At 37.8% G+C, this 18,024-nt stretch overlaps 1 protein-coding gene across 1 annotated transcript in view; it reads left to right on the top strand.

The window, feature by feature from the left end:
- Positions 1-18,024, top strand: part of PCNXL2 (pecanex-like 2 (Drosophila)) — a 149,302-nt gene that overhangs the window by 84,181 nt on the left and 47,097 nt on the right. Inside the window, exons 22-23 of the mRNA XM_010018549.1 lie at positions 10,725-10,835; positions 13,438-13,565. Of these exons, the coding sequence (XP_010016851.1) occupies positions 10,725-10,835; positions 13,438-13,565 (239 nt within the window). The remainder of the gene's footprint in view (positions 1-10,724; positions 10,836-13,437; positions 13,566-18,024) is intronic.

Raw genomic sequence — 18,024 nt, 5'->3', positions numbered from 1 at the left:
TTTGTGCAATGTTTTGCATTTACTTTTTGTTCATGTGTTGCTATAGAAAGTTCAGAATTCCTGTTCACAAGAGGAGAATCCTCAACGAGTTGGAAAGAGCCTCTTGGGTCATTAGTGCAGGGCTGCCCTCCAGATCAATCGCCTGATGTTTTTATCTAGGTTTGCTTTGAATGCCTCTAGTGGTTGACTCAACAACTTCCTTTGGGAAATTATTCCATTATCTAATCATCCTCATGATAATAAATGTTTTCCCAATGTCAGCCTTAACATTTTTCTTTTCCTATTTAAAGTCTGTTATCCTTGTGATGCTGCCCTTAACCTCAGAGCTCCTTCCTCTCTTTAACATTGTTAACTCTTGAAGTGTGCTGTAGTTGAATTTACTTAAAAAACAAAACCTTTATTCGTCAGTCAGACCAGATTCTGTCTTGATTTGCTAGTTATGCCGTTTCACTGAAAGAAGCAGGTTTAACTCATACTTTGATAAAACATGAGGAAGTATTGAAGACTTGCCTATAGCTTTTGCCAACTTTTTGTATTTTGTTTTGTTTTTAAACTTCTTGGTCCCTGACTGCCATAACATATGATACAGTTCATCCAGGGGTAACTCTGTTGAGGTGGTTTTATTGCTGTTTTTACTGAGGTTTTTTGTTGTTTTTTTCCCCTTGGTCAGGCCTGTTTGTTTGGTTTCTTTTTCTAAAATATTCCTACTATATTTGTATGACCAGCTAGCACCACTTCATTTCTGAGAGGTGAAACACATGGTTCCACAATGACTGCTGCATGGGCTGTGGAGATGCCCAACAATGCGCATGGAGCCCTTCTACACAAGGAGCATCAGCTTACACTGCTTCCCTGCCCACCTGGAAGTTTCAGGCTTCCTGAGGAAAGGCCAAGATAATTGGTGTTACATTGGGAGTTCCAGTCATTCAGTCAGAGAGTGAAGCAGAAATATGCTTCTCCCGGTTTATTTCTGTGCTGCTGTAAGGAAGGAGGAGAGGGAGGAGTAATAACTTTGGGAGCTTGAGCTCTTTCCTTTCTTTGAACTCTTGGATCACACTCCAGTAGAAGCTTCACCTGCTTCAAGTCTTAAGCTCTCAGATGTGTTGCTCTGTTTTCTGTCTGCTGCGATGAGGCAGCAAGTAGTGGGAAGGGAGGGCAGAAGAAAAGGAGAAGAGATGATACAAAGCTCTGCTTTAGAAAGGACCTCTGCCTCATGCTCTTTGATCCTAAAATAGGGTTTATTTTTTAAGCTTCTTACATTGGAGTGAAAGATGAGCAGTTAAAGGGATGAAGAGGTAACATTACGGCAGTTTTCAATGTTCGTTGTATTACTGTGTAGGAGATGAATTTCTGTTTCCAGATAATAGTGTCAGTGAAGTGCATCAGTCAACATCCCATGTCTGAATAATGTCTTGTTTAGTCCTAAAACTCATTCTCCAAAAACGTCTTTGCAGGATCAAAAAGTTAGCTCTCCAGGATTGAAAGTTTCATTATTTCTTTTGAAAATGTTGACCTGTGAGTGTGTCACAAAACACTGGTGTGGATTACTGACTGGTTTTGGAAGAGAGTGCTGTAAAGTCTTTTCAGTGGGGTCTTGGGGGGAGTTACTTGATTAGTTTGAAGCTACTGTTTACAGTAGAAAGAATAGTGGTAAGAATGAGATAAATGAAGGATGCATACCAACTTAAGCAGAACTGTTTGCTAGAATAATTGCTAGTCTACTAAACTAAAAGCTTGTACTACAGTCAATTTTAAAAATGTAGTTTTAGCACTGGTCTACCATTTTCTTTATATCTGATAATATTTGAAATTTTGCAGATCATTACTTCGTCAGGTGGACTTGTCCTTGTTCCATTTAAAAAAAAAAAAATTCAAGATAAATGGTTGAATTCCTTATATTACTAAAGCACATGCAGTTACACGATGATAGTTAAAGCCAACCTGAAAAACAGTGTTGCAGATGATAGCAATTGAAGTCCTATTAATTTCAAATCATAAAGGGCATAAGTTTTCTTTTACTCTAATTTAAGGTCTGAGCTTTAATTAGCTCAATATTGTGGAACTTCAGTAAAGGGTATGGTCACTTGAGGATAAAGATGATACGTGTTTTTTCCATACTATAGGCCCTAAGCAAGCTGCATCCACCTCTCTTCTTTTATAGGTAAAAAGCTTTATGGGTCTTCACGGATTCTGTTCATCTGTAGTTCAGTCATTTTTATGTTTGCAACTATTTAAAAAGAAAGAAAGAAACTGAAATAGTCTCTGTAACCATCACCTTTGGCTATGCAGAACTTATTACAGAGTCATGGCTGATTTCTGCTTACTCATTGAAAATGTCAATTTACCACCCTCTGAATTAAGGAACACTAGAAGTGCTGTGCCTTAGTCATACTGATGGTAATTTTTAAGCATGGTTGCCCCACAAAAGAATATTTGCATGCTCTCAAAGCACTGTGGTAGTAAGCATTTATTTTCTTCTGCCAGGCACTGAGGAAGAAGGCATCTAAATTCAGTAGACTTTCATAACTAGTGACTCTTGAAGCAGATTACGTTGAATAAAACTTTGCTAATAATGTTGGGTAGAATATTTGTGAACATCTCACTGATTGCGCTTCTCTCGTTTTCCCCATTGTGCTATTGATTTAATGTATTTTAGTCAAATCAGAAGCTCCCTGAACAAGTTGAGGCATGGAAGTCCAAATTGCTGTTCACCGATTTTTATCTCTGTTTGTAAATAGCCATGCCACCCACACTCTCACAGAGAACAAGGGTCTATTCAGTTCTATTCTTAAGGATTTTATTTAATCAACCTGTAATTTTTTGTCTTTTTAACATCATAGGACTTATTAATGCGACAGTTAATTAACTTTTTTTTTTTAAAATCATTAGCTGTTTACATTTTGACAAGTTGTGAAACATGAAAACAGTGCTAAAAGTTGATTAGGCACATGCAGAGTGGGCTGTTTTATCTTTTAGATTGCCTTGCTAAGGGAGCAAGATAAACAGTTAGGAAAGACTTTCTTGTTTTTAAGAATGATTGCAGCTTTCAGTTCAAGTAGGACAGGACTTCTCCATCTCTTTTAGGCTAAAATTTTCCATGTATCTGGCCCAGTTTGTGTCCTTGGCTACAGTTTGCGATTCTTCTGTCCAAAACTCCTGTTGTCTATATACTTTAAATCAAAGCTGAATGGTCTTTTAAAAAAATGTGGTTGCTTATTCAAAAATTGTGGGTGTAGTGCTCTGATGTATGCTCTGTAGGAAGTCAAACTGGATAATCAAGACAGGCTTCTTGGCCTATATGACTCTGTGTAAACTTTTCAAATGAGCCGGTTGTTCTCCGTAGACTTTTTAGGAGATGATGTCAGCGCAAAGGTTAATAAGAATGTTCATAGTAGTGGAAAATGGAAAACCACAAATAACTGAGAATATATTCTTCATAGGCATAGCAAAGATGGAATATATAACAGGAGATTTCTTCCCAGACTTCTAATAGTAGGAGAATGTCTGTGACTTTTTCTGTAATAGGGTAAAAAATGTGGGAATATTAATCCATTTGAATAAACTATTTGGGAATGATGAAAAATGGGCCTTTCTTCCACGCTTCTGATGTCTACTGACATAACATTTAACTGAAGAAAAGCTAACTCTTGCAACACACATATGAGGGGGAGAGCATACAGGTGGTTAAACGCATGTTATAGCTCATTGAGTCCATCTTTCTTCAGTGTGATAAAATAAAAACCAAACTAAATCCCAAGACAAACAAACAAAAAAGAATGTACCCAGCACTGCCCTCGTTGCCAGATGTGTGAGCTGCTTTTAAAGGATGTATGGAGTAACAACTGTTCAAGTCGAGAATAAACAGATATTGTTAAGTTTAAAGTAAAAACCAACGAAAATCATTCAAACAGCAAGGTATCAGTTTAGAACTAGCTGAGATACTAACAAAGATGCTCAGGGCAAGGCTTGTCTGCAGCTCTTTGCTGTGTTTCTCTTAAAGATGTGGAGTCCTATTTCATCCAGTGCAATGGGAATCCTCTAAATCTTGCTCATGAGCAGGGATCATAGTGTCTCCCTGAACTGCTTTTGGAATCTCAAGTGGAGCTGATGTTTAGCTGAAGGAGCAAAGACAGCAAAAACCCTTTAGTAGTATGATTGTGGATGCTTCTGGTTGTAGTATGCTCTTGGCTACTACAAAAAAAAAAAAGTTGGTTTTTTTTTTTTTGCCAATCTGTTCACTACTATGAGCAACCAGCAGCATGTTGAGGATTCCTGTATGCCAAACTATAGTAAACTGGCTCTTTTACCAGCACCTCTTTCATTTGTAGAGCACGACTGAGAAGTACTTGTGTTTTGGAATATGTTGGGTTTTCTTTTTTTTTGACAAATCTGTGTAGCTTCCTTTAAACCTTAAAGAAAGAGCCACTCCTAGTTTACACACTCATCTACTACACAGATTGAATGGGAATGATAAGACTGAGTGTTATTAACCCCCTAGTATGTAGGACTACAACTTCTTACCTCTTTCACTGTCTTGTATGTTACCGGCAAGCAGGTTAATGGCCTCTTAATTTGTGTGTGTGGATGAACTAATTAGCAATACTAAAATATAAAATCACCTTATATTTTCTTATAGACAAGTCCTCTGAGGATTCTGAATTTGTCTTCATGCATAAGGCAAAATAATCAAAGAACCAGAGCTTGTTAAATTTGCCTTCATTAACACTGAATTCATTTGCCTAAGTACTCTTACCCCTGCTGAGCTCACTTAAGAATACAATTTCCCTGTCTGATTTTTTTCCTTCTTTCCCAGAATACATTTTCCAGTTAATAAGGAATCTGCATTTTTTATAGGAATTTTTCTCTTTCTGCATACTTCTTTCTGACATAATATCCAGTGTCGAACATTTGTGAAAGATGATCTTTATGTCGGAGTAACTCCAGCTAAGACAGCTAGTTTGTAACAAGCTGCCAGACCTGTGCTGATCAGGCTTAACTTTCAATATCCACACACAATCCCTTAGACAGGAAAGAAATTAGGCATGTCATCTTGTTTTCCTTCATTTTATGAGAAAGTACTGCCAAGTGCATTGACCTTCTTGGTGCTTTGTTGAAGTCAAGTAATTAACCTATTGGATCTTATTATTGCCTTTGTGGCAATAAAACTCTTGGTTAGTTGACATGTCACATTGATTGATGTAGGTGCTACATAGAAGTCAAAAGCCTTACTCTTTTTTTCTTTCCCGTTCTGATTTTTCATCCTCCATTAATCTGATATTTCACTTCAAAGCTTCTGGCACCAAGTTGTTAATTTATATTTTAATCCATTTCTTGCCATTCTTGCATACTGAAATCCAGTGTCTTAATCAGCTGCAACCTCTTGGCTCACAGCTGTTTCCTCAACTTCTGATATCTGGCATATAAGCCCTGTTAAGACACTTTCTGCTAAGTAAAATACCCAAGGCTGCATCTGATATTTGACAGGATAATCCCAGTGGTATTTTCCATGGACTCCTTAAATCTCTTGAGCACTGTACAGTTCATGTTTCCTTTTAATATTGAAGAAATGGTTTAATTGATTTTTCATTCAGCCTTCTGTAACTGACCTCTTTGCCAGACTTCATTCCTGACACTATTCCCAAATTGCGTTTTCTCTCTCTTATGTTTTTCCTTTAGAATAGACAAATGCACTCAGGGGTGCAGGGGGGTATACACCCACTCCTTGGGTCAGTCTGCCTCTCTATACACTGAGGACTGTACTCATCTACATTCATGCTGATAGAGTTGCGTTCTCTATCTATTGATGCAGGCACTGGAAGAGAAATCTTGACTATCTGGCACTTCAGCACACAACTTGCTCTGTGCTTCTTTTATGCCTGCTTTTAGTAAGGAAGATTTCTGGGAAGATGCAGCCTTGGCAGGAGCCATTCCTATGGAGGCTTCACTGAAGAGGCCGGATCATCTGATTTATTTCAGTTGTCTGGCTCTCTGCAAATTAAGCTGAATAGCTTTGATCTTGTCCTTTTTGCCCACCTTGGGAGATATGGGAGATGGTTTCTTACCATACCACAGGCGCTTTCTCTGGGATCTTGCTGTCAGCTGTCAGTGTAGGAAGAAGCAATGTCTGCCATGAGCAGATCCAGGACTGTTAGGTTTTATCATCATCTTTTCATCATCCTCCTCATCATACTTCTGCCTGATGGTTAACATTTACCTTCAAATGTAAAGCTTCCAAGGCTTGTTACTCAAACTGTTTAAACCATGACTGTTTTGTACACTGTCAATGTTAAGTGCTGGACATTGTGTTTCAGGAATATATTCCTCAGAGGTTTATATTGGATCCTTGGACTGGTTATATTTTGATCCTCTTATATATGTTGCATTAGACAATGACCTTGAAATCCCACAACATAAAGGCTTCAAATATCTGTAAGCAGGTGCAAATGAAGACAGCCTGGAAAGTATTTTTGTAGATTCAGAAACAGTGCTGTTCAAATACACCAACAGAATGTCACAATGACTTAAGACACAAACTTTAAAAACCTTCAATATTTCCAGTAAACCTTATTTCATAGGATTTTATAGGTGAAGTTTGTTTTAAACGGTATTAAGACCGAAAAGTTAATGATTTGCAAAGCTATGAGCTAGAATAAAATTATTCCACTTAATTTCATATTCATAAGCACATGCTCACAAATTTTCCCCTAATGTATCTTAATTTTTATTGACATACAAAAAAAAAAAATTGCCAGAAACTATTAGAATTTACTTCTAAGACTTGGAGCTACCAATTGACCAGAATTAGCTTAACATGAAAAATTAAATACTCCCTAGTATCTGAGAGCCTTGAGTTCAAATCTATCTCAAGTTCTCAGAATCTAAATGGAAATATAAAGAAATAACTGTTCAAAGCAGGAAATAATTGCTTTCTGGATTTAATTTTTTAATCTCTCAATTTTGTGTTGCACATAGAGCATATAGCCATATGTATATGACAGTTATGTTTGTTTAAAACCAATTTGTGCATATACTTTTTAAAAACACAGCAAAATTCAAGCTTAGCAAGAAAATGTTAATGTTTATGCATTATTTAGTCCCTGTATTGCCAAGAAGTCTGCCCACACAGAGTCCCAACAGATGCTAAAAAGATAGAAAGGCTGCCAAAAGCTGAAAGCATTGCGTAGTCTCCATCTCGCATTCAGTGTAATTCAAATTCAGGTGTTAATCTCTGCCTAGTTTATTGAAATCTTCCAAACTGAGAAAAGGACATCAAGAGCAAGTTATTACCCTCATTCAAACAAAACTTTACTGAGGATAAATCATGTATTTCACAGGACCACAGAAGGACTGAGGTGTCCCATGCAGGTCTCATGGAAGTGTTTTTGTCTAGTTTGTTTAAATGTACCCCTAATTAATCCTTCGCTACTTAGTGTGTCTTCATTTCTCCATGCTTTCCCACAGGTCTTAGGAGCCTGCAATTCTGAAGGCTAACCAGTAAGAATCAAGACAAAGAAGGCATTGAGTACCTCCGCCTTCTCTGTGCCCTTTGTCACCAGGTCTTCTGTCCCGTTTAGCATTTCCCCAGTCTGCCTTTGCTGCTGATATACCTGTAGAAGTCCGTCCTGTTGCCTTTTAATTCCCTCACTGGATTCAACTCCAGATGGGGTTTGGCTTTCCTAACCCTTTCTAATCCTATATCATTAAAAAGTTGAAGATTTTCCTGGTGTCTTAGAGTTATTGAAGACTGAAATGCATTTAGTTGTAGTTGAAATGGGAGTTACTGTTTCTGAGGATCAGCTTCTTTCTATTTATGAAAGCAGTTTTTAGCAGCTTTAGTTTCTTTCCGTAAGGAAAGCAGAAGTGCTTTGTGACTCCTTGGAGTTCCTATATCAGATACAGGAAAAAGCGTGTTGTAAATTGGGTAAAACTGACAAGGAGAAATATTTTTTTCAGATGATTCTAGCAAAATGAAAAAGAGAAAATTTAAAACCAAGTTGTTATTGTTCCCTCCTCCCATCCCCACCCCCCAGCCCCTAAATCTCTATAATTTAGTTGCTAGGGATCATCACCTTTAGCACTTAAAGTTAGATGTGCAAAACGCTAATGACACATTACCCAAAGATGTTGTGCAAAACATGTCCTGGGAGCAGTGGTTTGAGAGGTAATAGAGACATTTGACTACTCTTAATGAAAGCAGTAGCTTGAAAATCATGCATTTCCAGGCCTTTAGGTGCACTGTTGTAAGGCTTTCAAAACCCAAGAGATGTTCACTACAGCATTCTTTTTACGTTCATGCTTTGCGAATGGAAATGAGCTCCATTGCCTGCCTTGTAGAAACATTAGCCAAGAGGCACATGTAGAAAGGAACAACAGCTAGTTTAAGCAGTAGTGGATATAGAAGTAGTAGGACTTGTTAGAAGCAACAGGGAACTTGGGCTCCATGGCCTATTCTGCAAGAATATGTAAATATTAAAGAATGATTAAAACGGTGTAATGGAACAGGAAGCCAGAAGGGTTTCCTCCTGGATTTGGTTTCCTAGCAAATGCAAAACCTGAATTTTATTTGAGGTTTGAAAAACTTTTGATGAACCCAGATCTTTGAGCACAGCTGGAATGATTTATGGCTTTGTGATTTCAATCTGTAACAGGCTGAACTTTGCTGGGTTGTGCTGCAGTTTCCAATTTTTTGAGGTTTCAGATGTGAGTCATCAACTTTTTCAGCCCTTCACTTAAATTTTTTAGCAGATAAGATTTTTCTCACAGCTGTTTATTGAGACATTTCAGATAAATAAAAATTAAGCAAAACAAAGCAACCCCACAACCTGGTAAACAGGGTTCAAATGAATAAAAGCCAATTCTAGTTACAGTTCAATTTTACTTGCATACTTTATATAATGTTGTAGTTTTCAAGGCACATGTAATATTTTTGAGAGAAAACAAAGTTGGCAAGATAGGAACTTCTCATAAGTAGGGGTAACCAGGCTGTGCCTTAAATCATAAAGGCTTGTTTTTATCAGGGTTTCACTGGTTTTAAATGGTATGCCTGTGCAAAATTTAACGTAATCTGTATTTTGCATATTGCAGCTAACTTGAGTCACGCCAAAGCACAGAAAACATGTGAAACTCTGCTTGCATCTCAGCTGGAAGGTTGGAATTTGACTTAGTGTGACACTGGTTGAAACTGGCGTTAGCAGCTGCTTTTGTGATCATTTGGTAGCACAAAGACCAAAATACATTTATGCTATTAGTCATTCTTACCTCTCTCCCAATTAATTTGCAATTATTTACAACATCTCATAGAGAAGCTCAATGAAACATCTTGTTAAGTGCACTGCCAATGTGGATATAGATGGCCAAGTGTTACTTTGGGCTGGTAACTTAAGGACAGATGAAATGAGTTAGCCAGTGAAGGTGCATCCTCTCTGACTGCCAATGTACTACTAGAGGAAGTGTGTCTAGGACTATGCTCTGTTCCTGGTGACAGCTGTTACAGGGAAGCTTGCAACCATGCTATTGAACTCTCCCAGTCTGTACGCAGACTGGTGGAGGTATGGAACTGCCACCTGGAAACGGATCATGGAGGGGTTTCACTCAAGTGGGTGTCTGGGGATTGTTTGGAAGAGTGTGTGCTGAGCTAGACGAAAACCTTCCCAGGGACCTTTCTAACAGTTTAATAACATACACAATACCAGTGCCTGAAACCTTCCCTGGAAGAATTTAATATATGTGTTGGTATAGCCTCAGTGTCTGTCAGGATGTTGGCAATGTCTTGAAAATTGAAAATTTAGTATAGGAAATTCAACATATATTTGCCGTATGAGCACAAAATATTGCATATACTCCTCTTTCACTGTCAACTTGTTATGTGTGTTGAGCACTAATGCCTATTGATGGCCAAATCTTTCCTGACAGTTTATCAGGAACCTACTTTGCAATAAGAATCTGATAGCCCAATGCAGACAAGACATAAGATCCGTTTTGACCTGATGCCAACAGAGCTGGCACAAAAAAAAAAAATATATCCTAGGGAATAAGTACACATCATTCGTGAATCAGAAACTGCTAGTTGCAGCAGCAAGCATATTTTACAGGAAAGAGAAGTAAATCGAGTGTATGTGTTTCAATTTGTACTGCACAACAATAAAAATTCATATTAATGCAATGTTTTTGTGGTAGGATAGATTTGATCTTGAAAATGCAGCTACAATTCATGCTTAATGCCAAACAAATGCTTACGTAGTGATGGCTTCTCCCATTGATTCAATTAATGAAAATGTTGTGTTCTTGAGAAATGAGTCTGCTTTGTGCATGCAGAGCCACACTGAGCTTCATCTGTTCGCTATATCCAGTTTCTCCTGGAGTCTTCTCCTCTAACCTTCTGATGGGTGGTATGATAGGTGAAGCAAATATCAGAACTTGTTTTCCCACTTTATAATCAAAGCAGACATACTTTTGAAGAAAGGTAATGTGGGAGCTACCTCAGAATGGTGGTTAAAAACATACGTTATTGCAAGTTTGAATTTAAAATGAAGAATATACTTTGGTGCTTACTGAAGTAAGGCCTTAATCCTCTTGAAAGCTAATAATATGATATAATTTATCTATTTATCTCGCATTCATTCCAGGCACAGTTCTAAGAAGTGTCACTTTTAGGTATTAGTATAGAAACTTTATCAGTGCCTAAAAAATCACCATGTTTTTCGCTTGTCTTTTTGTTTTTCCAGCTGTGGGACCTACTGCAGAAGTTGCAGTTCATCATGACATACATTGCACCCTGGCAGATTGCCTGGGGATCGTCGTTCCATGTTTTTGCTCAGCTCTTTGCAATACCTCATATCCTTTATAAATTTGTTTTTCTTTATTCTTAAATTCCTCTTCATGTTTGTAATTGATTTACAGTGTTTGAAGAAGGTGTGAAATTCCTAGATAACTTAGTTTAAAATATGAAAATGCTTGGAGCATCTCCTGAGACATATGGTTTTCTTTCTGTCTTGGCTGCATGGGATGTGAAACTGGGAAACTGATCTCTGACTCAAAGTGGTCTGTTTATGCCTGCTCACTTCCCACCCAGCCACATTCTACGGATCACTTATTTTCACAGTCCTCAGCACTGACTTTTGATGCATCCAGAAAGAAATGGTGTGACTGAAAAAATAACTCCAGCTTGGGTGGACTTCTATGTATGCAGAAGCTAGTTCTGTAAAATGTTGGGCATATGGCTGACTGAGCTCTACAAAGTTACTTTCTCAGGTGCTTCTAGTTGGTATCTCGGATACAAATTCATTTCAGTGAACCAATTTCTGTTGCAGCTGTCCCATATTTTTATTCTGTTTCAGAAGCAACTGGATTTTAACACTTCAATGTACATTTTTTCATTGTGGTTGAAAAACATTCTCCTTTTTGACACCTCCATTCTGTTTTATGAGTAACAATATATGTCCCTCAACACTAAAGGAGTCCTTCAGAAACAGGAAACCTGTCTTGGGACATAGAGTAGACCTGTTAGTTTTTGGTGGTAATTTTATATTTTTTATTTAGACATAATTGAAGTGTTGGTATAAAGAGGCTTTTTTCATTGCCTAATGAAGGCAAATTGGTTACTATCAAATAAACCCCCCCTGACAACAGATGATTGCCCACTGTACTTATCAACTATAAGTAAGGGAGACAGGTGCTGTTACTTGCTCTCATTACACATTCACATATATGAAACAGTTAAAATCACTCTTCACAAGTCAGATGGGAAATGTCTTCCAATGTGCATTTAGTAGACGATTATGTCTTTCAGCAAAAATAAAACTGTTGCTACTGATTATGTCTTAGGCACGAACACTTCACAGTGGAGTCATAAATGTCTTATCATGGTGGCAATTTTTAAATCAATCATGACATTAGAGCTCACTTTAGAAAACATGATTTGCTGTCCCTATCTGTCCTCCTTGTTCTCTTTTTGTCTCTTCAGTTCCCATGTTTCCTTTCCTTATCTGACACTTGTAAATACTTGTTAATCTTTCACAGCCAATGCTGGTTATGACTACAGTGTAATGTGACAGTTGAACTTTTTTGATGCACTCGCTTCCTGCTCTGTGCTCTCTGTTGCTTTTTGAACTTTAGACTCAGAGGGCAGCTCATTTTCCAGTCTCGCTAATGCACAAAGACACCCTTCCAGACCACTTTCTTTTAAAAAGTTTGAGGGATTTGAGGGAGATACTTTAGCAACTATTTCACAGGTTGCTTTGAAAGCATGGCTAGCTAGCCTTTCAATGGAAATATTGTACCACAATATGCTGCATGTGTTTAAAACGTTTTTTGTAAAGTCTCAAGAGACCTTATGTGGGACACATAAAGGGGTATTTCTTATGAGGGTAGGCTAAAAGACGATTGCTACTGAATGATTTGACCTTAATTTTAGTTGGAGATGTACTTGATTGCTGTACTTCAATAGTGGCTCCTTCAATTACTTCAATTCATGGCTTCTTTACTTAGCACCTTCCTCCCAAAAGAAGTGTAAAGAAGGACAACTGGTCTTTTATGCCAGTTTGGAAACCTTTTTCCTGAAGTTTCATAGACATGGTTTGAATTAATGAAGAATTAAAGCCTAACATTTCATTTACTTGGGTTGTTTTAATCATGTTCCTTTAACTTGCATCTTTTTCAGTATCCTTAACCACCTCCTAACTTGCTTTCCAGCCATTCAAAATATGACTTTAAATCCAAAGTAAGCTATGGGTTCAGTCATTCATTATGATGTTTATGTGTGATATTTACTATTTCCCTCGGCTCACCTTCTCATTTCATATGTATTTCAAAGAGTATGAAATACTGAATATTTTTTACCTTTCAGTCAGCATGGAATATTAATTTGTCAGTAAGAATTAACAAGAAAGCATGCTTTTAAGCCAGAAGGCTGGATTATAGAGGCATAGTTGTTTCTACACATACTAGGTCATTCCAAAGTAAGCAGAAACTCACAGAATAGAATACCAGACACAGCAGGAGCCAGACTCCAGTGCAGAGAACAAAGAATTTCCAAGAAAGTGCTGTCTGGGGGGGCTTTGCTTTAAGCTCTGTGTTAGACTCTGGAAAGGCACTTTGTATTACAGAAGGTGCACTAGGTAGCTGGAAAAGGGCACTTACTGCTCTGCCTACGCTCAGGATCTGTCCTCGGGCAAAGATTAGACAGGGTTAGCCAGTTAGTAACATATTCTGTTCAGACATGTCACCTCCATTACAGCTGTGCAGCATTGAAATCCACTGATTACATGTTGATAATTGGCAATTTGGCACTGCCTGCCTTTCCTTTCCTTACCTTACCACCTCTTTGGTATAATAAATCAGAACAAAACCCCAAAAATAAGCACTTCAAAGAGCTGCCTCAACAATGGTTTAAAAGTATAATTAAATCATTTGTGTTACCTTAACTTGCAGTTTTCAGACTCTGCTATGCTTTTTTTTCAAACCCTGGCCACCTCAGTCTTTTCTACACCGCTGAGTCCATTTCTTGGTAGCGTCATCTTTATTGCATCGTATGCAAGACCGATCAAGTTCTGGGAGAAAAACTACAAGTAAGACTGTTCAAACAATTTCTATACTTGTTGTTAGTAAAGGTTTTGACCTCATTAGTTTCATCTCTGGAGGTATTTTTCTTTCCAAAGATAATCCTTAAATTGTTGTAGGGTATGAGAGATTAATCTTTGAACCTTGATTCTGGTCTTTTACTGTTTCATGATTATGTGGTTATTCTGAAAATGTATTTAAGAAATTATCCTTATGCTACAGATGAGGTGTCGTGTTGCATTTGTTGTACAGACATACAGTAATGAAGCTGTGAAAAAAAATCAGTAAAACTCCAACTTGTCAGCCTTTTTTGTCTCGCCTAGCTAGTGTTAGCAACTAAATCTGTGAAGCCTTTGGCAGTAGAAGTCAGGCTGCATTAATACGTTATATACTATCCTGATTAAGTGTTACCATTTGGGATGCGGCAGGTAACTCTCACAGTGAAGTGATGATGAGTGTGCATTGTCATTCTTGCTTCATCTGAACTTGGACTTTGACTTAAGAATTGGTTGGTTTTGTCAGATTGTAGCTGTCATTCATTCAGTTTGACAATGACACAAACATGGAATATTGAAAAGATTGAATAAAGAGCTCCTTCTGCCCAGAAGGATTTGAAAGCTCTTGGTAAATGGGATCTAATGGGCTTCCAACAAGAGTACTGGAGACTGGGAAACACTTTCTTTTCAAGATGGAGATAGTTTTTTGCAAGGCATGAATGAACAGTCTGCAAGGTTAGGGACTGATTCAGTGATTAAGGGAAGGGGGAGGGAGGTGGTCCTTTGAGTCCTGTGCTCTGGGCGGTGTGTGAGCTCTTCACCCCCTATTAACATGTAAACAGGCTTGGAGTAACTTATTGCAGCTGCATAAAGTGAAAATTGTATTGGCCAAATCAGGACTTGGCCAGACCAGTGAGAAGTGCTACACTTACCCCACTTCTTGTATTGGTGCCACTAATGTATCTGAGCACCTCAAGAGAATTCAAAACTAGAAATTACAGTGATTGTTTTTTCCATTATTTAAGGCAAAGGAGTTTGTTTTGTTTGATTTTTAACTTGCGTCAGTGAGTGCATATGTACTCATCTATAAGGCAATTACTCAGACAAAGCCAAATCATATAAAGAGGCTTTGTATTTGTTTCTGAATAGAATGAGATTTGTGGAAACCTTTTTGAGAGGAGCTGAGTTTTGTATACTGGGGCCATATCTTAACAAAATTCTCTTACACATCTCTTTTGGGGTGTCAACAGGTTCATTATATTGTAGAAGTGAAGTTGAGGGGAGTCATGGAAAGGCAGGAAGCTGCCACTAATCCCACAAACAACTTTACATTTTTGGATGGAATGTTTGAACAATATTAAGTAGGAAGTGGAGACTTTAACATCTGCTACATTTTACTTCAACCAGAGCATTTCAAGGGCATGTGGCTTCATTTCTAGGTACCAGTTAGAGAATCAAATTTGGTTGTAGGCACATCACTTCCATATAACTAGGTTAGCGTAGAATCTGTATGTTATTGTAGATAGAAATAGAATGGATTGATTTAATTTAATTTTGGTTTGTCTAAGGCTTTTGGGATGAGATGAACAGAAGATATTCAAAGGAAATTTCAAAAGATTTGAATGATGCTTGATACTTAGATAAGGGAGGGGTCTTGTTTTCATCATTATTGACCACCTGTGACTCCCACTAAGGGAAGTGAAGAAGTTAGTGCTAATAATTTCGGAAAGCAAAGCTAGCTAATTATTTTACCCATAAACTGTAAAATTTCAAGTGCAAAAACCCCTAGCCCTTTTAATACTTTAATCTACCACTGTTTGTCCTTCCAAAATAAGCAGTAACTACAACTTTGTCTTCAACATGAACGCTTAAATTAGACTCTGTGGGAAAAAATCGTGCTTTATTCGTGAGAAATTCTAGTGTATCTTTTGTGATTTTCTGACTTAAGACCAGAAGCTTGCCCCTCATAAACCTTTCAGAAGCAGAAAACAGCCCCGCAGAAGATTCAGATAGTCATTAAAGTGAAATAAATGTTTGGCTGAACTTGTGGCATCCCACAATATGCACATGTAATGACTCCTCCTAAATTTATATTCATTTTGTCTCTAGTGTTTCTGATTCTCCTTTGCCTCATTTCCATTTCAGTATTTCATTGCTCACATGAAGAATTGACCAGAGTGAGCATCGAAGAGAAAAATTCCTGGTTCACTGAAAGGACACAGTGAAAGACAGAAAAAGTCAAGGGAAGGGAGTAATTTTGTATTAAGAGTAGGCAAATTTTCTACAAAATACTTAAAATAATTGAATTGAGCTGGGTCTTGCTTTACTGCTTTAAATCTTGACCCTTCAACATCTGAAAATTCAAAGGAATGGCATAATTGCTTTCTTTCAGACCTGTGGAGTTAAATAGAATTGGGAACTTGAGCTGGAGTGGAAGGTTCTTCTGGCTGCTGCATTGACCTGTGGTCTGTGGTGCCCTGGGGCCAGATGTGCACTGAGTTCTCAGCTGCTGTAAGACAAAACAGAACACACAGATGGAGAAGTTGGTGTATAGATTTCCTTTTTGGTGTGCACATGTTCAGCTAAGGGTATTACCGTAGAATCACAGAATGGTTTGAGTTGGAAGAGACTTTAAAGCTCATCTAGTTCCACCCCCCCTTCCACAGGCAGGGACACCTTCCACTAGACCAGGTTGCTCAAAGCCTCGTCCAACCTGGCCTTGAACAGTTCAGGGAAGGGGCATCTACAGCTTCTGTGGGCAACCTGTTCCAGTGTCTCACCACTGTCATAATGAAGAATTTTTTCTTAATATTGAATCTAAATCTCACCAATGTCAGTTTAAAGCCATTCCCCTTTGTCCTGTCACTACATATCATTGTAAAATGGAAAGTCTCAGGTTAGCTACAGTGCAGTCTGAGATACACTCATATGAAGCAGAAGCTCTGGCAGATTTTTTTATTATATATATTTATTATTCAGCTATCTTTATGTAGCCTTTTTGGGTTTCCTGTTTTGCATACTGATTTTCAAACACTTCCTTGCTGTATTGATGGCTACATAAAATTTTTACATTTATATTAGCTAGATAAAAACTCATTTGTGTTTATATGAAGTAGAGGTAGTCAATTCCATGGTTATATCTTTTATAATTTAAACTCTTAATTGGAGTAACTGAAAACAATTTTGATAAGCAGTCTAGATAGCAAAATATCATGGTTTTGTTTTTCTTCCAACTCATAAATTAGGTTGCTTTTTTAGAGTGTCATTTCTGTTCATCGCTATGCTCACACTTAACTGCTTGTCAAGCAAACTCCATTTTTTCTTTGTTTCACTTAAGAAAAACTTATTTTTGTATCTCATTTGGGCCAACAGTGTGAAATAAGATGAGGGAAAAACAACTAGTTCATTTTCTGTAAAGTGAATCCAAAGTTGAAGACTTGGACATTAGCAAGTAGAAATGCCATGTTTATTAATAAGCCTGAGCTATTAAGACAGTGGTGAGCAAGTGAGCCCAAGTGGTGAGCAACTGTTCCATCTGTTACTTAAAGTATTGGTTTGATTTTCTCTACCTGGTGTTTTCTGAGTGCACACAGACATATCTTGCATTTCCAGTGTTTCATTTAGTCCCATTTTTCTCTGCTGGCAGAAGAGGAGTTTGATTCCTCAGGTTTCTGACTGGGCATCTGCCACTCTAGATGATGTGAGCTGGATCTGAAAGTCTTAGAGAATTAAGATGATGGCTTGTTTGTTTATAAAAGGAGATGGAGAAACTCAAGTGGGTTGGAAAAAAAAATAAAAATCATTTTGACAGTAAGCAAACTGTGAAATTCCTAGTAAGCTCTTCAAAATTCAGGAATCACACTGTGCCTGTTTGTGCTCCTGCAGTGTGTGTGCAGAGCATGGGTGTTCTTCCCTTCATCAGCAGATGCTGTTTGTTTATAGTGTGCACTTTGGTACTCACTACATGCAGAGCCTAGTATGTCAATATATAACTGAGGTCAGGGATCTTTTTTGGGGGAAAGAGAAGGATGACTTTAAGAAGAATTAAAAATAAGGCAATAAGGAAAGTAAGAAAGAATTTCTCATGCAACCACTTATTTACAGCTTTTGCTGACATTGTTGAAAAGAGAGGGGTGTGAAATCAGAAAGCTGGCCTGCTGCTCATGAGCTGGTTGCCTCGTGGGAGTCGAGATATGAAACATTTTCTGTCTTTCAAAAAAATTAAAGATAAAAAATTGGTGCAACACCAGCTTTGTCCTGCCCTTAGCCTGGGTCCTGCTTCCCAGTTTGGAGAGTCCTAGTTTAGCCTTTATTTTCACAGCTGTTGGAATGATTAGGCTGTAGATGTCAGAGAGAGAAAAAGAAATAGCAGTAAATCTTGTTTAATGTATAGATGCTTTAAAGCATAAAGTGTTTGTTCAAACACTGTTGTGCCATTCCTCTGCTTTGCTTCTTAAATACTTTGTCATGC

This window comes from Nestor notabilis, unplaced genomic scaffold (assembly GCF_000696875.1).
Source record: "Nestor notabilis isolate BGI_N333 unplaced genomic scaffold, ASM69687v1 scaffold6827, whole genome shotgun sequence".
In the NCBI taxonomy this organism is placed as follows: domain Eukaryota; kingdom Metazoa; phylum Chordata; class Aves; order Psittaciformes; family Psittacidae; genus Nestor; species Nestor notabilis.
This window is presented reverse-complemented; position numbering and strand designations above follow the sequence as displayed.